The sequence below is a fragment of the Taudactylus pleione genome, unplaced genomic scaffold (assembly GCF_031769625.1).
Source record: "Taudactylus pleione unplaced genomic scaffold, aTauple2 ptg000286l, whole genome shotgun sequence".
In the NCBI taxonomy this organism is placed as follows: Eukaryota; Metazoa; Chordata; class Amphibia; order Anura; family Myobatrachidae; genus Taudactylus; species Taudactylus pleione.
The window spans coordinates 2,048,549-2,075,074 of NW_028284688.1; the positions used below are offsets into that span (position 1 = coordinate 2,048,549).

At 39.3% G+C, this 26,526-nt stretch overlaps 1 protein-coding gene across 1 annotated transcript; it reads left to right on the plus strand.

The window, feature by feature from the left end:
• Positions 1-307: 307 nt before the first annotated feature.
• LOC148511990 (olfactory receptor 5AR1-like) lies at positions 308-20,462 on the plus strand. Its single transcript, XM_088482379.1, has 2 exons — positions 308-393; positions 19,523-20,462. Exon 2 carries the CDS (start codon positions 19,524-19,526, stop codon positions 20,460-20,462), a length of 939 nt encoding a protein of 312 aa, XP_088338505.1. The 5' UTR covers positions 308-393; position 19,523.
• Positions 20,463-26,526: the final 6,064 nt, after the last annotated feature.

The following is a 26,526-nucleotide window of genomic DNA, read 5'->3' on the forward strand; positions in this document are numbered from 1 at the left end:
GCTTTGTTAAGTCCTTGTGGGTTTAAGGTATCCAATTTAAATATCCATTCTGACTCTCCTATACACAGTTGGCAAAATATATTCCCTCCTCGTTTGGTAGTATTCATTTGTTCGACTACCACAACAGATAGACCAGTTGGGTCACTATTGTGGCAGTGGAATAAATGACGAGAAGCACTGTGTGTAAGTAACTTGTTAACAATGTTCCGTCTATGTTCTCTGAACCTACATTTAACTGATCTCATTGTTCTTCCTAGATATCGTAGGGAACGTGGACATTGAAATACATACACACAGTAGGTGGATTCACAGTTGATAAATTGTCTAATAGGAAAAATTTCTCCATTTGTAGAAGACGTGATGCTACAAACTTTGATCTGCATATGTTTGCAGGTAAGACAAACCATTCTATTGCAACGATAATTGCCTACTAGTTTTGATTTTAGCAATGTGCTTTCCAGAGGTTTATTCACTGATTGTAACTCACTGGGTGGCAAAAAGTTCCTTAAGTTGGTATTGTTTTTAAAAGTGATTAAAGGTTTATCCTCTATACAACTTTCAGAAATCGGGTCCTGTATCAGAATGGGAAATTAATTATAGATGATCTTTTTTATCTTTCCTGATTTGTTATTAAATTTCGATATAAATATTACTGGTTCTACTTAATCATTTTTAATGCTACCATCCCTCCTTTTTCTGTTTTTCTCTTTTCCTCATCTTTTTTTGATTTAGTCATTAGAAGATCTGATCTTTTGATGAATTTGGCATACTCTCTGGTGTTCTGCAATATTGTAGGTACTCTGCATAACTTCTTCTTTTAAAGAAGAGGTTTTGCTACCCAAAAAATCAGGAACCTCCCGCATCTTCTGGGAAAGTAGGCAAATTTGGGTAGCAGCCAGTACATTAGGATTAGTATTATAATAATTAGTAGCTTGGTGCATTATCTAATTTTTTAATTCATATAATTAAACTAGAGATGAGCGTGTTAGGTTTCCTTGAAACTGAACCCTCCCAAATTTTGACTTTCTGTGGTGTTTAGAGTCCCAACTTGGTTATTGCCATTGGGCTCGAGTCCGAAAATGAGGCAAAATATAATCTTCCCAGCTTGGAATGTCGCTTGTTTCGTATTGAATATAAAACAAGTCCCTCCCTAGTGTTCACGTGCCATTTTATACAGGAGATCTGACAGTGAGATTGTGGGCAGATCTCTGTGATTGCTTTAACAAAAATGAACTGCACAGTCTACCGTAAAGCCACTAAAGGCAGGTGCACTGTGTCATTTAAAAAATGCCATTAGGGAGCATTGTATTCTTAGAGGTGCATTGTTTACTTTAAAAAAATGCCATTAGTAGCCTTGTGTTATCTTTAAAGTGGCACTGTGTGGTTCATTTAGGAGCAGTGTGTTGTGTGATCCTTTTCAAACTTTTTTTGTTCTAAAACTTGTGTGTTTTTAGGGCCAAGCAGTTGCACTGTGTTATAAAATAACATACAGTAGGTGCCGTGCCACCATTAATATCAGTGCTGTGAGTTGCAGTGTGAATTTGTCATTTGATAAAAAAAAAGTCTAAGAGGGGTATTCAATATGAAAGGTTAACTTCCCTGGCGAAGTTAACGTTTCATATCAGAGTTTTTTTCTGTGTAAAAGTATGGTGCGCGCTCCCGCTTATCCCCGTATTCAAAATAAAATTAACGAAAACGGGAAACTCCGAAGTTGGATTTGCGTAAAGTTACAAATTTTTCCTTAAAATAATTGTAAGACCCCCTAAAGTTGTAAAAACATGGGGCATCACTATGGGTACCCCTGTTTTAGCCTTTAATTGAAAGTCGGGGATTCAAATAGCCGCAGCAGGTGTTTTTTTTCCGACATTGAAGAAGTGATGCAGAAGAGCACTTAGGTTATTTTTTTCATTTTTTTAAGTGGTCCCATCAAATTTGGGGTACATGAAAAAGGGTACTAGCATATTTTGGTGTCCCTAAAGTTAGTTTTTAAAAATTCTGCATTTGTGCACCTGCCGCTATAATTCTATTCTAGAAAACACTTGCCGCATACTTGCAGAATAGCCCTGAATGTATTTCCCTATTGTTTAACAATTTTTTCCCATTTTTTTTTTGCACCCCAATTTTTAAATAAATTTTTTGGGGTGTCCCTATTTTTTTTTAAACTTTTTTTGACACAGTTCTTTTTAAATGTCAATCTCAGGGGTGCAGGCTATTTTTTTAAGCCTGCACCCCTAAACCCCAATTCTGCACTTTTTTTCGACACCTATTTAATGGTGAAAAGTTATCACCATTTCTTATCAAAGACTTTTCAAAACTGCGATAAGTCTTTGAAATTGAATACGGTGTAAAACTAAAACAAGTGATATTAACGCAAAAACGTTAAAAAAAAGTGCGATATTAACACAAAAAAACTATGTTATCGCACCCATATTGAATACCCCTATACAACTTTTGTGTGTTCAGGGCCAGGTACTTGCACTGTGTTAAATAATAATGTTCAGTAAATGTAATGCCACTGCTTTAAAAATATAAGCACTGTGAGTCACAGTGTGAAATTATCAATTTAAAATAAAGAAATAACATTTTTGTTTCTAAATCTTGTGTGTGTTCAGGGCCAGGCAGTGGCACTGTGTTAAGATTTACAGTTAAGTAGATGCAGTGCCACTATTAATATTAGCACTGTAAGTTGCAGTGTGAAGTTGTAATTTAAAAAAAAGAAAAAAAAATATTTAAAAAAATGTGTGTGTCTTCAGGGCTAGGTAGTGTCACTGTGTTAAACAAAAAATTTCAGTAGGTGCAGTGCCACTGTTCCTAGAAGCAATGTCAGTCAATATGGATCACAATAAGTTGATAGAAGAGTAGGAGCAGCAACCAAGTACTGGTGCTGCAGCTACTGCCAGTAATGATAACACTATTACTTCTTATTCTTCTCCTGCAACTTAACATTATAATGCAACACCTTCTCACTCACACTCTATAAGAGATGTCAAATGTAAAATAGGCAAATCAGTGCAGAAAAAAACCATTAAAGCTGCAGAACAAACAATGTGCTCAGGAATGTCATAAATCCATGAAAAGGGTGTCAATTAGTGCTATGTGTGAGTCAGACATTTCTGATACCTTAGAGAAGCCTCCTTTAACCACTTCTGCACCATATACAAATGTGTGGATGAGCGGCACAAGTACAGATGGAGACATAGAAATTATGGATGCTACTGTTGAAGTAGAACAGAAAGAGTGGGATAGTTGTGTAGCTGATGTCAATAATGAAGAGGTGATGAAAAGGATGATGTTTGTACAAGTGAGTGGCTATTGGCAGCATTTCTTGCCCATGATAAAAAGAAGGCCATTGCCATGCTTGGGAATAAGACCTAAAAATCCTCCTCATATGTGTGGATTTACTTGTACTCAAATTGAGCCAAAAATTGTCAAACCAGGTAGCATTTGTAAAGCCAAAGTAAGTAGAGGTAGGGATGTTAACCATCTCGGATTGTCCTATTTGTTATGTCATTTGCAGAAAGTTCATGCAAAGATTTTTGAAAAATACATTGATGGCTTCTAGTCCAGATAACCACATTAGACCATTGGTTCACTGCGTAGAGTCCTGGTATAGCCAATATGCCCTTACCTACACATATTTTGTTAGTTTGCTGAGTTTTTAGTCCTGACTGATTGTCAGAAAGATCTTGGTAAGTCATACTTTTTTTTAACCCAAAATATTCTAAAATTATTTAATCTCCTGAATATCAGACCTTTTTTATGTGAAGCTGTATTTATTTTCATATTCTCAGAAGGGCAGTGTAACTGTAAAATTGTGATTGTCTGCTTACCAACAATAATGTTGCTTGGAAGATGAATTATTAGTGTAAATACAGTTTTCGACTATATGCATTCACATTGTCATTGTAGGTCCACACTTTTCATAGTTTATGAAACATGGCCACTGAGATCCTCATACTTTTAGCCCAATTATAATTGTCCAAAACAAAAGTAAAGTTTATCCCACAATCTTTGGTTTACCTTTAAGTTTAATGTTTAAAGTGCGTTTCACCATTCTTGCCACACATAGAACTAAAACAGTTTTAATTTTAGTTTTATGTGGGGCAAAAAAAATATCACATAATTCTGTCCTATATTATGCTTCATTGAACAGGCAGCAGAAGGTGCAGTCCCAGTCCTGTCTTTTTTAATGTATGAGGCAGACCCTGCTATTTATCTAAAATGTGGAGTAGGAGATGTCACCATCTTTGTCTTCTAAAGAGGAGGAGGTGTCAGCCCTTTCTCAAGAGCTGGCAGAAACTGTAATGATTTTCCACATAGTTGGGGATCAAAAAGGAAGACCCTCTTCAAAGTACTATAAGTATTTTTAATTTCAATTCATATATAAAATTCATCAGGTGTTGCATACAGTATATACAATGTTATATATTTAATTGTTTATTTTCTATATGAATGTATATAAGTTATATTAGAGAGTATGCAGTATTTGGTTTGCAGCACCAATAATGCACAATAATGTTCTAATCAACCCAGATGCACTTTTGTTTCAAAATCCAAGTTGTCCAAAAAATGTTTATTGAGGCACTTTCCTAACTATGCTCATTATTAAATAAACATCAGTAAATATTAGTAGGCCAAATGTGTAAGAATAGAATCAATGCAATCCTAAAGAGCTTCAATTTATTAAACTCCTACATTAACTAGTTGCATTTGCTGCATATTTTTGACACATGTAGACTCTGGGCATGAATCAGCAAGGAACACAGATGAGAATTTGCACGCACTCGGCCAATGTTTTCGCACTGCACACGCGTATGCAACGCCCAGTGCATGCACAAACTAGCCAGTGCGAGCAGGTAAGGGTATGCAGGCTACACACAGTGTGTAAGCAGACCCTTCCGATATTGAGTGACAGGAATTGTCATGTGTGGGTGATGATGGCGGAGTGGTCGGGAGAATGCAGGCATGCCAGTGCATTGGGATGGCATTATAGGGACGTGCATAATTAAGGCAGTGCGGCAGCATGGTGCAATCACAGTGCGTGCCATAGCATACTGTAGGATATGCTGCTGCATATGTGTGCGCACATTTGTAGCATGATCACCAAGGATGTAAGAGGACACATCTGTGTTGTCAAGAGGTTTAGTTTTTGTACAGGCCAAACAGAAGAATGTGGAAGATATGTGATCTAAGTGACTTGACTAAAGAAAATATTTTTGGTGCAAGGTGGGTGGTTTGAGAGTCTAAGAAAGGTTGGGTTTACAAAATAGTCTAGGGAGTAATTACTACCATAGGTGCATGGGGTGTAGCCACTGTAGGACCCACAGCTGAGTGGGCCCATATTCCCTGTTAAATTTCCATGTGTAATATAGATCTTTCCCCATTGGTTGGTACATAATAGACCTAGCCAAGAGTTGCTATGGGGCCCACAAATATTTAGTTACAGCTCTGTTTGATGTTTGCAGAAAAAGGTGCACAAAAAATAAAAAACATTGAGTGTTCAACGAAGAATGGCCTGAGTAGATTAAGCTAACAGGAAGGTTATAGTAGCTCCATTACCCATGTAATACAAAAGTTGTATGTCAAAGACTGTCTCTGAACATACAGAACATCAAACCTTAAAGTAGGTGTTCTACAGCAACAGGAAACCACACTGCATTCCACTTCTGTCAGATAAGAACATGAACCTGACTACAGTGGGGACAGGCTTACCAAAAAAATAGGTAGTTGAAGCTTTGCCTGGTCTCACAAATGTAAATTTATCATGCAACATGAATATTTTAGGTTCATAATTTGATGTAAATAATATGGATCTGTAGCTGCTGTTGTTATTGCATTAGCATAGTTTTATTATTATCCATGTGTCTAACTTCTAATAACCAGTAAGAAGCAGTTGTTTGAGTCCAGCTGACCTTTACTCTCTTGTACCATGTTAGAGGCTTGACTTCAAAATCACAACTAAATTACCTTCATTCAATCAAAGTGAATGTGTTTGGTGACATTTTTATTCAGATTCATAAACAAAACATTAAATATAGTATGTATACTATGTATAGTATATATAGTATGTCTAGCATGAGTAGGTATATATAGTATATGTAGTATATTTAGTAGGTATAGAAAATATAGTATGTGTAGTATATATAGTTTTGTTGAAGCCAGATGATTGGCTGAGACCAGAACTCAAGTTAATATCGGGTAACGCCACTTTATGTTGCCCCTGACGATGCCATCTTGCGTCATCAGCATGAAACCACTGTGTGCGATGCTAATATGCTATTATTAGCATCGTGCAACTGCATTGCTACCGCATGTTGTTAAAAGTCCTACCATACCCCATACGCACATTAAATCATACATATAATATTCAAGATGCACAGCGCACAGTTGCGCTGTTTATTAAAACACTCTGCACATAAAAAACAGCACGCATTTTAGTGACTACACGCTTACATTTATACATACCAAAACTTATAAAAAGGTTCCCTAAGCATTACAGTTAATATTAGAGGTTTGATATGTTATCAAGTCTAATGTGAAATACATATATTTGGTATCTAAGGTTTAGTACATGATAAGCAGACCATGTTTGGTGCCATTCTAAACCACTGTTTATTTGCTGACTTCCAGTTCCATCGGCAAGGAAATCGCAAAATGCGTTTGCAAGTTATGGATCATAGAGCGATAGGCATTGAAATGTACTCTGTAATGTTTATTAGCCAGTTTAGACTTGTTCTTCAGCGGGAAAATGCACACAAAGATCGGGTGGAGGGCTGAACTATTACAGTACAAACTGACCTATTAACTGTATCATAACAGAAGAACCAGGAGGAATAACCAATGGGATTATGCCAACTCGTTCTATTGTATTGCCTATCTCTGGAAGGGTACATATGCAAGCACTCTAGATCTAGTAGTTAGTCATCTTTCTTTCTGTTGGTGGATGTTTCATAGTTGATGCCAGGAAATCTAGATCCAGAGCACATGCATATGTATCAACTGTACCTTGTATTATGTATAACCTTTGCGCTAATTGTGTTATAGATCAAGGCCTGTAACTATATGCTTTTATGTGAATAATATCTTTTTGTGCTTTGGAACCACAATCAAAGTCTGGAAAGCAATTATTTCTTGTGCGTACGCAACGCTAAATAGCGACGTTAGGCTATAAAGATTAATAGGAATTCATTGTTGGGGGCTCGTCGAGTGAAGTCAAGCTACCACAATTCACACGGTAATTCATGTTTATCAGTCTCTCACCAAAGGGTGGAGGCACCATATGCAGGAAAGAATGCATTGCCTTCGAAAACCTGCTACCATTTGATGCTGAGAGACCGCTATCTGTTATTGTGTGAGTTAAAGGAGTGCTGACTAGGATCTACGGACAAGGAAGGAAGAGTTGTTTTCTTTCATTTTTAAAATTTTGTGTTAGAGGGTAAGTCGCACAATAGCGTAATCATATTTCCTGTATTGCTGCCACGTGTTCAAATGGTCATTGTATGCATAGCATGATTGCTTGTTAAACCTCTGAATTATACTGCTATATTAAGGGAAAATGGTTTTTATTTTCTGCGCAGAAAAGGTGTATGTAATTGAAATGCGTGATTGCAAAGCGGAGGCTACTGTCTGGTTAAGCCTAAGTGTGAAGTGGAGGCTACTGTCTGTTAAGCCTAATTCAAACTCGGTAGGTGCCTGACGGGTCCGTACAAACTACTGTGTACAAAGCAGGTACATTGTGGTTATCGAGAAATGAAGGGGTTTCTTGTTCCGGCACCCATTAATCGCAAAGTCCATTGATCAGTTAGGTTTTTTTGGGCAATGCGATCGAACTGCATGGTTATATAAAACGTGATTGTGAAGTGGGTTGTTGTGGGAGTGAAACTGCTGGCAAGGTTAGGAGTAATTGAAACTTCTAGATGCTACCAGTGGAAGTAAACTCAAAGTAGGAAGCGAGTGGTGAAGCTTGGAGATAAATTCATCACAAGTAAAATAATTCGCTGGGTGGTTATTTTACTTCTCATTTATGCACAACAGACTATAATGTCTAGTGGGGAAAGTGGTGCATAGCGGGAAGGAGTGAGCAGCGGAAGCTAGGGTTTAATATCGTCGCAGGTAGAATAATTTTCAATAGGTGGTTATTCTGCTCCTCGTTGTGTAAGCCAACTGTAACGCCAAGCGTGCCAACTGTGCATAATGGGAGGGAGTGCATGAACGTAGCTCACTGAAAATCGTTCACCAATCAAAATTCTCTAGAAATTGCTAAGCGTTTTCTCAGAAGGATGTGAAGCAATCTCTAGTAATGGTAGATGATGTGCTCCTGATGGATGGGCCAACTGGATCGGCCAGGTATGTTATGTTTAAAAAGTATGGTGCGTACGCTACTGCATACTGCGACATATGGCTCAAAATGACCAAGAAATGTAGAACACCTTTTCCTAAGATTGGTAGCTTTGATTCGGAGGTTCTGAACAATGTCAGAGACAGTATATGTTTAGTGAAGTCTCTTAAGAAAAGGGTAAAGTTTAATGATTGCTTGAAGTTGTGGCAGCACGAGGGGAACATGTGGCTTAGTGTTGTGCACGTGATGCAAACTAGTGTTGCGTGCATGCCGCAAGGGAGCGTGCACGTAAATAGCCTTGTGTGCATGCTGCAAAGTAGCATGCATGCACAGCAAGGTAGCATTGCAGAAGGTAATGTTAGTAGCGCACATGCACCACTACCGCTCTATGCGGATGGGGTGAAGGTACAGTTGATCTAAAAAAATCAAAAAAATGTAACAATTAACTTGTACCCTCTTCTAAGTAACTATAAGGAACATGTTTATGATGCAGATGATGAACCTGTTGTGATATCCGCTCTTTCCCATGTTGCACAAATGATAAATGTACCACCACAGCAAGCACAGGTAGCTTCCCCGCTAGTACCAGAAATGGAGGTAGCCCCAACAGCACAGGAAGTATTAACACCCGCTGTAACAGTAGCAGAGATTGCTAATACCATACATAGTAGCAATAGGCTGAACCCTCAAATAGTTAGTGAGGCCAAAGGTAGCTGTGCGGCAGGCATCCATCCCATCCGGACAATAACAATGGGAATCCAGACGCACATGGTGTAGTGGCCACAAGGAATGTAGTGATGCATTGTCCATGGACAAGAGCAGAACTATGTTCCATAATGACAGATTTCCCTGACCCTAGGAAAGAACTAGCAAAGTGCCAGAGATTTGTAAAGGATTTAGGTAATGCTCATGAGCCAACCCATAAAGATTGGCGAGTGGTATTACGGGCTTGTCTTCCACACAATACTGACGTGAAAAAGTTTATCATGGCCTGTATTTTGGATGGAGATAGTCCCATAACTGATTAAGGTAATCAGGACACTATAACCCACATTGTCACATTGTCAGTCAATTGGCTGTATTTTTCCCATTAATTGTTAACTGGAGTAAAATCTTCACGATTAAGCAGAAAGAGATTGAGTCTGCAGCAGATTATTTCAATTTCACCAGAGTGCTGCAGACTATTACCCAATACACAGACATAGAGGATATAAAGGATAACACCCATCAAAGGGAAATGACCATAACGGTGCTTATGGATGGTTTTAAAGATCCTCTAAAAGCCAGCGTTCAAACCTCACTTCCTGGTTGGAGAGGAGTTACAGTAGACACACTCAGGAAATCTGCAATTGAACATGACAAATACATCTTTAGGAAGAGAGAAATGCAGAGCGAGAAACTAATGATTGTTAGTATTCAAGCTCTGGAAGGAATGCAAATAACACCGCAGCACTCTTATCACATTCAGCCACAATACACTCATCCCATACAACCTCCAAACCTGAATCCCTATACACAACCAAAATCTTTCCTCATTCCCCAACCCACACAACAACAACCTTTCACAATACGTCAACCACAAAGTTGTTATAGATGTAACAAGGAGGATCACATAAGTAAGTTCTGTAAGGCTCAAATGTGGGAAATGCCAAACCAGGGAACACTGAGATACCCACAGAAGGGGCACCCACAACAGTCAGGACAATTCCAGCCATCACCTGCTCATGTTGCAGGAGTGAATGCTTTACTGGAAGAAGATAGTCAGCTCTAGGGGTCAGGTCACACCTGTAGTTTACAGTCAGTCAGGTTAACTGTAATGATGGTTGATGTAGCTGGTACTAAACATTCTTTTCTTGTAGATACAGGGGTGTCCAGATCAGTGATAAAATCTCCATCTAATTTACAGGTGACCAGCAAAACAGTACCAGCAATGGGTGTAATTGGTAAAGTGCAACATTATCCTTTAACCAAATATACAGAGGTTACTATCGGTCCATTGCATACCAGGCATTCCTTTCTCCTGGCAGCAGCTGCCCCTACTAACCTACTGAGAAGGGATTTGTTATGTAAAATGGGATGTGTCATTTATTGTACCCCTGATGGTATATTTTTAGATATCCCAGATAGAGTTGCGCACAAGGTGAGGGATATATTGGACACTCCCCAATGGTTAATGTTTCATTCTCCTGTTTCAGATAAAAATCCATCTCAGGTAGAGCAGATGTTATCTCAAATACCAGGTTTACTTTGGACCAAAGATGGACAGGACACTGGATGGATGGCAAATGTTGCTCCCATAATGGTAAATCAAAAAAGTGGTAGGCAAGCTCCAAAAATTCCCCAGTACCCGTTAAAACCAAAAGTAGATTTAGGATTTTATCCCATAATTGAGTGGTTATTGCAACAGGGAATTTTAGGCCATATAGTAAGTGTAGCCAAAAGTCCAATTTTTCCAGTGAAGAAGGCTGGGGGGAGGGGCTATAGATTAATACAGGACCTTAGAGGGGTTAATAAGGTAGTTGAGAGCCAATTTCCTGTAGTGCCAAATCCAGCTGTCATTCTCATGCAAATCCCACCAACTGCAACCCATTTTACTGTCATTGACCTCTGCTCTGCCTTCTTCTCTGTCCCTCTTCATCCTGACTGTCAGTACCTATTTGCATTTACATACAGGGGGGTACAATACACATGGACATGATGGCCCCATAGCTTCATAGACAGCCCCAGTATCTTCTCCCAGGCCTTACACAACTGTTTACAATCTTTTAAACCTGCCAATGGATCTGTTCTAATACAATATGTGGATGATTTATTGTTGTGATCTGATTCGTTTAAGTCATGTTTAAATGATACTAAACTTTTATTGCTTCATCTCTCGCAAACAGGACACAAGGTTGGTAAGCACAAATTACAGCCATGCCAGTCCAGGGTTAAATACTTAGGACACTGTCTAACCCAGGGATTATGATATCTGACTACTGACAGAATCCAGGCTATACAGACCATGAGACTGCCGCAGAACCAACAGCAAATCCGTACCTTCTTGGGAATGTGTGGATACTGCAGAATGTGGATCCCAGGTTTTTCTATTTTGGCTTTACCATTTCAGGACTTAGGCCCTCATTCAGAGGAGCACACAAAATGCGAGCACTCATTCTGAATGTGGGTGGCCACTTGTATTTTTAAGTGCGGCCTCCTGGTTGCTAGCTAAGCTGTGGGTTACTACCCACAGCTTTAGTGACTTACCAGGTTGATGGTCGTGATGGTCAAGACCATCATGACCATTGGGGCTTGTGACAAGACCCTAAGGTAGGGTCTCTGCAACCGCAAGCCCCAGGGAGCTTCCTGCTCTGATCGAGCAGGAAGCTCCCCACTGACATCACTGCTGATATCAGTGCGGCCACCGACAAAACTGCAGGTGTACCTTAAGGAACGCCTCAGTTTGTGAAACCACCCCCCCGCCATGCCTACCAAATGGGCCGAGCTGTCGATCAACATCAACATCCGGCCCTTTTGTAGTGAGCTCCGGAGTCAGAGAATTTCTCTCTCGCTCTGGGGCTTGCACACGTGTAATGCGGCCGCTGCAATTGCGCAGGGCCTAAACATCGACCAGCTTGTGAGTGCTCAGCACTTGCGAGTGGGTCTGAATGAGGGCATTAGTCTCTTCCTCAAAGCCTGATCGTGTCATACACACATAGGAAACAGAGCAGGCTTTCATTAATCTTAAAGATAGTCTGACAAGAGCACCTGCATTGGGAATACCGGATTATAAAAAACCTTTTGATTTGTACTGTATGGAAGCTGTCGGTTGTGCAGCAGGCGTCCTCACACAAAAAACATTGTGATGCCAGTAGGCCCATAGCATACTACAGTGCACAATTGGACACTGTGGCAAGATCACTCCCAACATGTTTAAGAAGTGTAGCAGCAACTGCTCTATTGGTCAGTAAGAGTGAGGATGTAGTAATAGGCCATGATATGATTGTTTATACACCACATGCTGTATCTGCTTTGCTGAATTCTGCCCAAATCAGACATGTCTCCTCAGCTAGGTTTACAAAATGGGAGCTAGCTCTAATAGCACCTGCAAACATCACCGTTAAATGGTACAGTACGTTATATCCAGCAACATATTTACCATATGTGCAACAGGATGCACAAAGGGTGGAAATAGATGAGTTGCTGGCTGAAGGTGGGTTCTACAGGTATATTGATGCACATGATTGTATGGAATATCTGAATCAGACCTTTACTGTAAGACCTGACATACATGACACACCTTTAGAAAATGTAGATGTGACATTTTACACGGATGGCAGTTGTCATAGACAATCTGAAACTTTAGAGTTATGTACAGGTTATGCTGTTGTAAATGATGAAGACATCATAGAAGCTGGAGGAGAGCATGTGAATTAGCAAAAGGCAAATCTGCTCATATCTACACTGACTCTAGGTACACCTTCAGGGTAGTACATGATTTTGGTGCTCTATGGCATCTAAGAAATGTTATGACAGCAGCAGGCACACCAGTCGCACACTCAAAACATACAAAAGGACTATTGACAGCTATCCAAATGCCTAAGACAGTGGCCGTCATTAAGTGTAAAGCCCATACATGTGAAGAAGATCCGGTGTCACAGGGCAATAACAGGGCAGATGAAGCTGCCAAAAGGGGCAGCAGGTTTAAGAGTAAACATGCCAATTAATCAAATGATGATGGGTTTCCAAATGATTGATATACAGAAATTAATTTCAGATGCAAAATGTGTGTTCCATTCAGGAAAAGGCAGTCTGGAGATCCAAGGGATGTGAGCAAGACTCTGGAGAGATGGACAAGGTAAGCTGGTGGCACCCAAGGCAGATTACCCAAGCTTGGCAGAGGCAGTGCACCGTCTGACTCACCTGGGAAAGCAAGGTATGTGCAAGTTGGTCAGGGCGTATTGGTGTGCACCAGGTTTCTTTTCCCAAGCTGAAAAGAGAGCAATGGCCCTCATTCAGAGCCACTCGCTAGCGGCAGTACGCTCGTTCCGAGCGATGTTCGCACATCTGCGCATGCGTACGGTTTTTAGTACGCATGCGCGAACCAGTCAGTGCGGCCGAAAATCGTTGGTACGCAATATAGCGAGGGCCTGCTATTTTGAGTGACAGAATGAGGCGTATGTGGGTGGTAACAGGGGAAGGTGCTTGAAAACGGGGAGTGGAGATCCGAACGCAGGCGTGCTTAAAGGTCAAAACGGGCGTTTTAAGGGAGTGCATAATTAATACAGCAGTGTCATTGACCACGTCACTTGTTTTTTTTTAACTCAGAACTGCTCGCAAAATAGCGGTTGAAAACACCAACCACAAGAATAGCGAGCAGTTCATACGCTGTACGATGTACTCGATTAATCTAATAAATAGCGGACATGATGTATGGTGCGTGCGGCCAGGGGGCGTTTTTCTCAAATAAACGAGCGTATGTTTTGCTCGCTCGTTCAGACTTAGAGGTGGGAACAGACTGCAATTTGCGAACGGATCATTTGAATAGCCACCCCTTGTTTTTGAACGAACGACCACAAATAGCGAACGGCTCTGAAACAGGCCCAATGTCCTGTTTGACATGATTGAGGAAGAACATTGGAAAAACAATAGCAACCGAGCCATCCCACATTCCTCCGACAGACGGACCTTTACAGGTAATACAAATTGATTTCATCCAATTACCACCCTGCAGGAATCTCAAGTATGTATTAGTTTGTACAGATGTATTTTCTAATTGGGTTGAGGCATATCCAGCTGCCTTTAATACTGCTATGTTTACTGCTAAAAAGATTGTTCAGGAGTTTGTATGCAGATACGGTATCTCTAGAATTATTGAAAGTGATAGGGGTACTCATTTCACAGGTGATGTCTTCGAGAACATGTGTAAGTTGATGGGTATTAATAGTAGACTTCACACCCCTTACCGACTGCTAGCCATCGCCAAGGTGGAGAGGATGAACGGTACTATTAAAAATAAACTGAGTAAGATCATGGTAGAAACTGGACTGGGATGGCCAGAAGCCCTACCACTAGTCTTTCATAGCACCAGGACAACTCCCAGATTCCCTCTTAATCTGTTCCCCTTTGAAGTACTGTTGGTAGACAACCTCATTTGATTATAAGTCCACAGGAAGATTTGAAAAGTAACAACGAGGTAACTGTAAGGTATCTTATAATAATGAGTAAATAGTTGAAATAACAACAGCAGAAACTGAAATTGTTGTCACATGATATGCCAGAAACAAACTGTCATGATGTTGAACCTGGAGAATTTGTTATGATCAGAAATTTGTTGCGTTCAGGTTGTTTCACAGATCAGTGGGAAGGTCCGTATCAAGTGTTGCTAACAAGTACAACTTCCTTGAAAGTGGCAGAGAGATACCTGGGTCCATTCCACTCACTGTAAGAAGGTCACCCAACCAGTGGAGAGACAAGATGGGGTCGAGGCAGATAACATAGACCTATCAATTGCGAGCCTGTTTCGGGAGGGTTAAAAGTTGCAGTGAGGCACCTGAGCTAAAGAAATTTGTAGATTACTGTCCCAGAAATGGAGTGGTGTGCTGGGCTTACGTTTGTGTCTACTTCCAGAGTTTTCATCATCCTAGTTTGTTTCAGGATTTCTGGTTTCTGTGACAGAGGACAGAAGATGGAGAGGGGAGCTGATGGTGATATTGATGGAGTGGAATTGGGAGAATGAGTGCTAAACCAATCTGGGGAGTATCTGACCAAACCCAGTACAGTAATTGTTAAGAGATCTGTTATTTTGGAAAGACAGAGACAGTGTGAAGGTCTATCGTCTGGGGATCATTGTATGTGAGAGATTTGTGGGTCCCTAGTCGATGAGAGATGCATGCAATGGTGTCAGCCTAAGTATAACCCATATTGGGGTGGGTATCTGTTAGAGGATTATCATACCATGGTGGGAAAAGTTTTAAACCAAACTGACTGTTGGGTATGCTCTCACATGCCTCAAGGACAACATAATGTATGGTTAGTGCCATTCCCATTGAATGTCTCTGAGGTTTTAGAATTGCAAAGAGGGGATGCACTGGATGGAAAATTTCTTATGTCCAAACCACCTCATTTTAAACTACACCAGTACCAAGTAGATAGATCACTTTTTTGTTTGAATATCACCAACCCCAACAAACCTGGAATTTGGGAAGTGACTGGGAATAACCAGACGATGACCTTCTCACTAAGAGCTGTTAATGAACTTATAAGTTTTGAACTATTACGCACAATTAGACTAGGTGGAAGACATTTCCGGTATAAATATACACTAAGTTCCACCAAAGAAATGGTTGGTAGGGTACCAGAAGGGTATTGTGCCAAGTTATTACAACCAGAAACTTGTATGAGTCAAATGGGAGAACCTGAAATAGGATCACTTGCAAGGGAAATGTGTTTGACGATAATGATGTTTACTATCCCGTATGTACTCCCTGATTATGTGTATTTTATATGTGGAAGGAAAGCGTATAAGTGGCTCTCTCCAAGTTCAGAAGGTTTTCGCAACCTAAGAAGAGTAGTTCCAGAAGTTATGACCCTTACACATGGTGAAATGCTTGGTATCCATAAAAACACACCACCTCCATAACTTCATACTCATTATGAACATTGTGACAAGAGAAACATGATACCTGGTGATGTACATAAAGCCACACAGTTGATTAGTGAATCAACTGGCTTTCAAGTTTTAGTAGCATTGGAACCCACCAGGATTGCTTGGGGTACTTTAAATATCAGGTAAATTCAAGACCTTGCTAAATTAATAGATAATATCACCGAGATATATGATGACACATTTAGGTATATAGGTAGGGAGTTACAAGCTAATAAGAAAGAACTTGTGCAACATAGGCTAGTGTTAAATTATTTAACATCTGTCACTGGGGGATACTGTGTGACTTTGGACACCCAATTAGGTGTCAAGTGCTGCACGTATATTACAAATAGCACTAGTGACCCTAGGGAGGCAATAGACCGGAAGATGGATGAAATTCTGCAGTTAAAATGGGAATTTCAGAAGAACCGTAATGCTTCACTAATTATAGTAGAGGAGAAGGTGGAAGAGTGGTTCACTTGGTTGAACCCTGTGAAATGGTTCTCCGGTCTAGGAGAATGGGTCCAGGAACTGATTGCCACTGTGGGTAAGCTCCTGATCCTTATACTGATTGTCATCTTAGTAATTGGCTTATGTGACAGGTGTGTTCCTTATTGAAGTGTGGAAAGTGTACAAGGGCAAGCAAAGAAACCAAGATGATGGTGATGAGCAATGACATTATGGATACCAAGGTCAAGGAAGAACTGTATTACAACCCTGAACTAGAATGTACCATCAGATGATGTATAGATTTAGCCATGCATGAAATGTATTATTAAATGTTATCTTAAACATCCTAAATAATGTAAGTCCCTATCCCCTTCAAGACTTCCTTTATAGGTTAGGTGCATCCCCACATCTTCCCCATGATCTTCCAAGACCCGCGGTGTGCGTATAAGGGTAATTTTATGTCCCTCCCAGAGACACATTATTGATGGTTTAATGACCACATTGTTCCATCTCATAATATAATTAATATAATGTTAGATAATATGTCATAGTGTAAGACTAACAAAAAAATTAAGACCAGAGTGTGATAGCGTATTGTTTGCTATCAAAAGGTGGACTGTCGAAGCCGGACGATTGGCTGAGACCAGATCTCAAGTTAATATTGGGCGATGCCATTTTATGTTGCCCCTGACTACGCCATCTTGCGTTGTCAGCATGAAACCATTGTGTGCGATGCTAATATGCTATTATTAGCATCATGCGACTGCATTGCTACTGCATATTGTTAAAAGTCCTACCATATCCCATACGCACATTAAGTCATACATATAACATACAAGATGCACAGTGCACAGTTGTGCTGTTTATTAAAACACTTTGCACATAAAATGCACCACGCATATTAGCAACTACACGCAATATTCTTAGACTTACATATACCAAAACTTATAAAAAGATTCCCTAAGCATTAAGGTTAATATTAGAGGTTTTATACATTATCAAGTCTAATGTGAAATACATATATTTGGTATCTAAGGTTTAGTACATGATAAGCAGACCATGTTTGGTGCCATTCTAAACCATTGTTTATTTGCAGACTTCCGGTTCCATCAGTAAGGAACTCACAACATGCATTTGCAAGTTATGGATCATAGAGAGATAGGCATTGAAATGTACTCTGTAATGTAATGTTTATTAGCCAGTTTAGACTTGTTATTCAGTGGGGAAAAGCACACAAAGATCTGTTGGAGGGCTGAGCTATTACAATACAAACTGACCTATGAACTATATCATAACAGAAGAGCCAGGAGGAAGAACCAATGGGATTATGCCAACTCGTTCTATTGTTTTTGCCTATCGCTGCAAGGGTACATAGGCAAGCACTCTAGTAGTTAGTCATCTTTCTTTCTGTTGATGGAGGTTTCATAGTTGATGCTGGGAAAGCTGGATCCAGAGCACATGCGTATGTATCGACTGTCCTTTGTATTTTGTATAACCTTTGCGCTAATTGTGTTATAGATCAAGGCGTGTAACTTAATGCTTTTATGTGAATAATATCTTTTTGTGCTTTGGAACCACAATCAAAGTTTGGACAGCTATTATTTATTGTGCATACGCAATGCTAAATATCAACATTAGGGTATAAGATTAATAGGAAATCATAGTATGTATAATAAATATAGTATGTGTAGTATGCAGCTAAGGCAACATATAAATAAGGTCTTAGAAACTTTTTATTTATCAAGTGTTTAAATATTATGCCATGTTTCACATTGAAGGGAACATGATATGATGCAAATTACATACAATGACAGGAAACATAAGTTATTTGTGTTCCTGTGCAAATGAGCTGAAAATCTAAAAGGATCATATTATACAGCGGGTAGCAAAGTAACAATTGGTTAGTAAAGTAAGGTGATTATTGTTGGATAGCAGCATTATCAGCCTCCAATTATACATAATAAAGCAATTTAGGTGCTGTAATGTGGTTGGAATGCCAATGGCAGTAAATGAATCATAATATTTTAAAACAGACAGCTTCTTGCAGGGGCATAGCAGGGCAACAGTGGAAGTTTATGAGACCAAGGAGAAGACAAGCTTCAGGAAAATCCTAAGGTCACTACAGGAGGCTCAGTGGCAGAGAAGAGGAGTGTACTAAGGACAGGGGCATGGAGAGCTGTGCTGGGCTTGGGAGAAGAAGGGGGCATGGTCGAATCAAAGGAGGCATGGCCACACCCCCTTTGGGCAAAAAAAAATCTACATTTTTGCAGTGCAAGGAAGCAGAGCTGCATGCTGTGGGAGGGAGCACTGTGAGTCCCCAGTCTGGCACATAGCCAGGAGGGCATGATCAGTGTGATCACTCTCTCCACAAGCATTGGAGATGGCTGTGGCTGCTGTTTAGCAGCCATGAGCTGTCTCCCAGTGCAGCCCAGCACACAGCAGTATGTGCTGGGCTGCTTTGATGTAAGAGGGATGGTGGGTAGGCACCGGGCCCCTCCAGCAAAGCCCGGGCCCAGGAAATTAGTACCTGACCCCCCTCATGGAGCCCATGGCTAAGAACCCATCATGCAGCCCTGCTGTGGCTTGTGGTCTGAACTAGGGTGAATGTAAGTGCCTTGAGTGTCTTAAGGCACTATGCATGCCAAATATGTGTGCGATGGGGCAGTGATCAATGACAATTAAAATCACTTGGTCCAGAAACTGAGCTTATATCTTAGGCAAAACCTTTTCCTTGATGTGAGGACACACTATGGCACCGCCACTTTAGTTTCCTATAGCCCTCACAAGTAGTCAGATATTTTTACATTTGTGAGAAGAAAGTGATGTGGGTGGTAGGTTAGAAAGTTAACCTAGAAAAAATAATTTTTTGCTTGTAGAAAGTTAACCTAAAATGCAAGAAAATTATCTATAACTGCTGTCTGCATGACATCATATACTGTACTCTATATTTTAAATTACTGGAATTTTATTTTACTTGTTTCAATATAGTGAATATAATTGTAAAAATATTAGGTGATGAATTTCTGTTTTTAGAATGTAATAACCAACATTAATGAGCATAATATTTATTACAGATCACTAAGACAATTTTCCATTTTATTTTAAAGAATGCCTTGGAAAAATAACACAGATATAAAGGAATTCATTCTTCTTGGCCTTTCCAGTGATCCCAGGACACAAGTTATTCTTTTCTATGTCTTCCTGATTATGTATGTGATGATATTAATTGGAAACATTTTCATCATTGTTTTAATTATGACAGATGCCAATCTTCACACACCGATGTATTTCTTCCTTGGCAACCTTTCCTTTCTGGATCTTGGCTATTCATCTTCCACTGTGCCGAGGATGCTGAAAGATTTGATGTCAGTAAAGAAAACTATCTCTTATGCTGAGTGTGCAGAACAAATGTATATTTATCTTTGTTTAGGGGAAACAGAGTGTATTCTGCTTGCAGTTATGGCTTATGACCGTTATGTAGCTATATGTTATCCATTACATTATACTACAATCATGAGTAAAATGGTTTATGTGGGATTAGCCATGGGTACATGGATTTGTGGGTTTCTTTTCTCAGTTTTGATGGTTACTCTTACACTCAATGTAAATCATTGTGACAATAATGAAATTAATAATTTTTTATGTGAGGTGCCAGAAGTGTTATCACTGAGTTGTGAAAATATTTTTATTATTGAATTAGTAATTTTTGTTATTGGTGTGATTATTCTCATAGCACCAGTCATATTTATTGTAATATCTTATTTTCAAATCATTTTAAGCATTTTAAAAATTAAATCTGCAGCTGGGCAGTGGAAAGCTTTCTCTACCTGTGGGTCTCACATGATGGTTGTGACAATGTTCTATGGCTCATGTATGGCTGCCTACATGAAACCTAGGTCAAGCTCTGTAGCAGGAACAAACAAATTCATTGCTATATTTTACTTAATTATTACACCAATGATGAATCCTATGATTTATACACTTAGGAATAATGATGTAAAGGCAGCCTTTCTAAAATGTAGAATTAGAAATGGCTTCTGCTTCTAAAAATATATAGGCTGTATAGAAATAATACTCATATCTGACTTTTAACAAAACACTTGGTTTGCTTGTCAAAAAGTAGAAATTTATTTTGTATTTGTAATCAGTAATTGACATAACAAAATCTATGGTTTAGTCATAACAGTCCAAAGTCATCTTTCTATCAAATCTAAGGTGTGATTGGTCAAAAACTCCAATCATCAAATGGCTTTGATTGATAGTTTTAAAATGGCAATAGAAATAATTGCTAAACAAACCTGGTTTAGCATTTATACCTATTGCCATTTTTAGTCCATCGTTCGAAGCCGCTGATGATCATGGAGTTTGACAAACCACTCCTAAATAAATCTACACCTACAGTAACTTTAGATTATGGTGGCTCTGCTGAACATGGTGTTACAAAATGTGTTTATTACAGTTGTCTGATTAAACTTTTATTTACACTGAACTGCTAGGAGATAGTTATAAATACAATTACTTTTGTTTATGTAACATATTAATTTACATGGATATCCTTTGAGTTTCTAAAGCATGTGACATACTATAACATTCAACTGCACATAGATTTGTTTTTGACCATCTTACAATAAAAAATTGGAATATACAATGGTGCATTCACATTATACTATAAGTATAAAAAATGTGACCATATTTTTTTTCCAAAAGCTAATCTAATATGTCTGTTTTTTGCTCTTTAGTTTTCCATTTGTACAAATATAAAAAATTGTTTAAAATATAATGTACAGATGTGTCCACATACACCTTTCTGAAAATTGTGCCATGGCTCTCAATTTGGAATGACATCAATTCTCATATGTTGTTGTGCCATGCTATCTGCGGTGCAGCAAATGTGCAATTCATGCTTTCACCACTGGGTGGCCAGTGTATCATGTAATGTAGCACTTAATAGTGTTCAACCTATGTAGCAAAGATACAGTAGTGGTCTCCTTTGGATTTTAATAGAGGGCAAATGAGGAGTTTTGAGGAGTGTTTATGTTAAGGTGCAATATGCATTAGCAGCTAAATCACTGTACTATCCACTGAAACACTGTACTAGCACCAAAAAAACTGTCACTAGGAAACTGTCATCAGTTCCTGAAAAGACACATTCTGTACATCCTATCCAACGGTATTGTGGCATAGTTGTAAAGTCACTGCACATCACACTTGAAAGCTAGGGTTTGAATCCCAGTGTATTTTTTTTTCTCCAAACATAAATTTGTATAATTCAATAATATAATAGCAATAATATTATTGTAATAACAATAAAACTTTTTAGAATATCATATTTCATCTAGAGGCTGTGAACATCATGTACACTCTGTGGGGATCTGAGTCAGTGAGGACGGCATATGTGTGTAGTGATTTCTTAATGTAGAAATTTCCCCCTGAAAATTTGGATCCATATTTCATATACAGTACTGGTTCTAGATATACATTATACTTCAAAAACTATCCATCAGAAATTTACAGTATGTTAATGTCCTTTTTCAGATTAACCCATTGCTTGTCTCAACATAGAGGGGGGAGGAGGAATTCATTTGTAAAGGCTGCACATTTTCCACATGCAACAAATCAAGTGTTCAGTACACTGATGTGGGTGGGGGAGGGAGTCACACAGAGCCAGTGATACTGTTATCAGGGGTCGGGGGAGGGAGAGAGCTGCTTGGAGTATGTGCACTAAGGATAGGATATAAAAAGACAACATTGAAAGTACTGTACCAATGTTTTTAAAATTAATTACAAAACATTTTTTTAGATCTAAGCATTGATGTTAACCAATGTTTCTGTTTTTTAAAGGAAACTACTGTACCTGTAGGAGCTTAAACATATAAAACACCAATAAACTTCTGAAATCATACTTACTTTATGTTTATTTTATGGAGGTTTACAGGATGTATGGTCCCACAATTATCACACCCTCAAAATGTAGCTCTTTGGTCCTGTTTGAGAGATGTATGCTTACCCGATGGTTAGTGCACATCTCTGATGGTGGGAGGACTGTGCATGCACAGCAGGTGTACTGAGCATGTGCAGCCCACTGACTGTGAGTAAGCTTGCAGTGTCTCCCAGCCACCGCCTGATTGACAGGTTGTGGTGTTTTGGAGGTGGGGTGGGGATGTTCCCTGGCAGCATTCCCGGAAACAGGGGCGTGTTGCCCCCATTTTCCAGGAGGGACAAGGGCAGAGTCTGTATGGGAGCATGCAGACTTTCTGGCCTCGTAAGCTGCCTGGACCTGGCCAGGCTATGGGAAACTTTAGCTACCGCAGCATTGCCTGAGGAATATTGGCAACCATCAGTCACAATTGTTGTGATGGTGACCCCAGGCTGTGGCCTCAGTCGCAGAGATGAGGTCACACAAATTAAGCAAGGAGGTATGCCTTCCCAAAAATCCCCCATAGACTACAGCAGAAAAGTGGCCCTAATTGAGAATGTCAGAAAAATGTGACAGTTGGAACAATAGATTACTCCCAAATCCACATTTTGTATGTTTATGCTCTGAAATTGGCATTCAGTATCGAGCAAACAGTTTTACCCGTCCATAACATACTTAACATTTAACTAGCACCTTCTACAAGATATTAGCTAGAATCTGATTGGTTGCTATGGGGAACATCACTTTGAAAACTCACTTCTAAAAATTCTCACTTTAGTAAATGTACCCCTTAATATAAGGGCACGACTGTGCCCTTATAATAACAGCTGTCAGTTTCAGTTCCTTTTCAGTAAGAGGTAAAAGACCACAGAAATCACCTGTAGGTCTTATGGCATAGTGGTAAAGTCTCTGCACATCACACTTTGCAGTTAGGGTTTGAATCGCAGTGTAAACATTTTTTTTTTGCTCCAAAAATAAATGTATATAATTCAATAATATCAATAATATTATTGTAAAAACAATAAAACTTTTTAGAATAATATATTTCATTTAGAGGGTGTGAACACCATGTACACTATGTGGGGAACTGAGTCAGTGAGGATGGCATGTGTGTAGCGATTTCTTAGTGTAGAAATTTCACCTTGAAAATATGGCTCCATATTACATATACTTAAGCTGGCCATACACCTATACAATTTCTGCCCGATTCCACGATTTTTGCTGCATTCTATGATCAATCCTGTAGAAATTGTGCATTTTTTTAACTTGGATACAATCCAATGCGTGCTTCCGCAGCTCCTAAATTGGATTGTATGATCAGATTTGCAGCTCATATTATCCATTGTATCGTGTGCAGATCATACTGTAAATTTAGTGCATGCGATGCATCATGCTTCCATTCATGTCATTTCAATTAAATTTTCCAGATGAGTGCATGAGGCACATGATCGATTGTAGGATGGATCGAGTGTAAAATAAAACACCAAATCGTACTGCTGGGACTGCAGAGAGCTCCGGGGAATCATGAGGTGAATCGTATCTTATGCTGGTCGTGCAGGTGTATGGCCAGCATAAGCCATAAAATCACATTGTAGATAAACATAGAAAATAATGCTTGGAAATATGACTACATATTTCATATACAGTACTGGTTCTAGATATACAGTATAATTCAAAAACTGCCCATCAGTAATTTGCAGTGTGTACATGTCCTTTTTCAGATTAACCCTGCCCATTGTTTGTCTCAACACAGAGGGGGAGGGAGGAGGAATTCATTTGTAAAGGATGCACATTTTACACAGACGACACATCAAGTTTTCATTATCCCTCCCCCTGTGTTTTGTTACTACTCATTAATGTTGTCCTTTGTGTATTGAGACACTTTTGTACTTTTGATCCCTCCCCTCCTCCCAAAATAGTACTCATTTTCCATGGTTATATTGTACATTCATTGACCAGTAATGTAGCTCAATGTTTTGTTTTCCACTTTGTCATTACAGTAAAGTATACACAGTATGCCAGTTGCTATGTATATATATATATATATATATATATATATATATACTTTTATTGATAGGGCCTCCCCCACATTTGTTGCCCAGGAGCCCCCACAGACCTAAATTTAGCCCTTGGTGAGGGTTGCACCCTGACCCACCGCTGCTGTGTTCATAGAGGGCAAAGGAGAAGGTGCGCTTCAGCTGTTACACTGCTGTGGGTGGAGGAGGGGGCACAAAGAGCCAGTGATGCTGTTATCTGGGATGAGGGGAGGGGGAGAGCTGCTTGGAGTGTGTGCACTAAGGATAGGTCATAAAAATACAACATTGAAAGTACTGTACCAATGTTTTTAACATTAATTACAAAACATTGTTTAGACCTAAACATTGGTTCTGAAACATCATTGTTAACTGATGTTAACCAATGTTTCTACTTTTTAAAGGAAACTACTGTACCTGTAGGTGCTTAAACATATAAAACACCAATAAACTTCTGAAATCATACTTATTTTATGTTTATTTTATGGAGGCTTACAGTATGTGTAGTCCCACATATATCACTCCCTCGGAATGGAGCTCTTTGGGTCTGTGTTTGGGCCTAGGACACCATTAGCAACCCCCACACTGCCAACACAGCCAGAAAACCTGCACTACTGACACCACTGGCACTGCTGACATCGCCTCTACCCTTCACTGTGGACACTGCCAGCACTGCAACACCACCATTGCATGTACTGAGGACACCATCAGCAAACCCTGCACTGCTGACACAGCCAGCAAACCTGCCCTGAAGACACTGCTGGCACCCCCACTCTGCTTACACCACCTGTACCCTTAACTGAAGACACTGCCAGCACAGCAGTTGGCAACTCCTTTCACTCTTGCATTGAGGACACTGCCAGCAACCCACACTGCCAACATTGCTGTCATAGCAAGTGCACTATTGGTGTATCCAACCCACACTGTATAACACACTGTATCCATGTTGAAACTTCGAAGCTGAACTGCCACATGTTAGTGCCGCCCACTGTGTCACTTAGCTTAGTCATCCAGCTTGCCAGATGCAACCTTTTGGCCTTAACTAGATGAAAAAAATAATATTGTGAGGTGGTCAAAATTGATTGGAAATTACTGGAAATAATTGTTATTGAGGTTAATAATACTGTAGGACCAAAAACAGGCCCATTTTATGTGATTTTAGCTGTTTTTATGATATTTTAAGAAAAAATTCAGATCTAGATTCAAAGCCAAAACCGAAAAGCAAAACACCAAGGAAAAAGATCCAAAACCAGATCCAGATCCAAAACCAGGAGAGATCCAGCACATCTCTAATGAAAACATGATTTGTTGCATGTGGAAAATGTGCAGCTATTACAAATGAAATCCTCCTCCCCCCTCTGTGTTGCGACAAGCAATGGGTTAATCTGAAAAAGGATATGAACATACTGTAAATTACTGATGGGCAGTTTTTGAATTATAATGTATATCTAGAACCAGTACTGTATATGAAATATGGAGCCATATTTTCAGGGGGAAATTTCTACACTAAGAAATCACTACACACACATGCCATCCTCACTGACTCAGATCCCTACATAGTGTACACAGTGTTCACAGCCTCTAGATGATATATGATTTTATTCTAAAAAGTTTTATTGTTATTACAATAATATTATTGATATTATTATATTGTTGAATTATATAAATTTATTTTTGGAGCAAAAAAAAATATTATACACTTAGAATCAAACCCAAACTGTAATGCCTGTTTGCTGTGAAATGCAGTAACATTACCACTACACCACAATAGTCACAGGTGGGAACCTTTAGTCTTTTAGCTCTTACATACAGTATGCAGGGCATTTTGTAAGCCTGTCTGTCACTGCAATGGGAGGCAGCTTACTGTACAGGATCTTCAGCTTTCTACTAACATTCTCTCCAGCTTTCTACTTAAGAAGCCACAGTATACTTTTCTAAAAATGCTACCTGCTGTCTGAAAAGTGGTACTATACTATATTTCAGCCTCCTTACACATGTCCACATCTAATGCCATGAATGGTAGGCCATGGCTCAATTTTCACATAGGTGTATGTGGACACATCTGTATATATAATATTAAAGTATATACATAAATTAGTAAAAATTACTGTATTTTATCGTATACAACAACATGCACAAACCAATTATTTTTCATGTATAC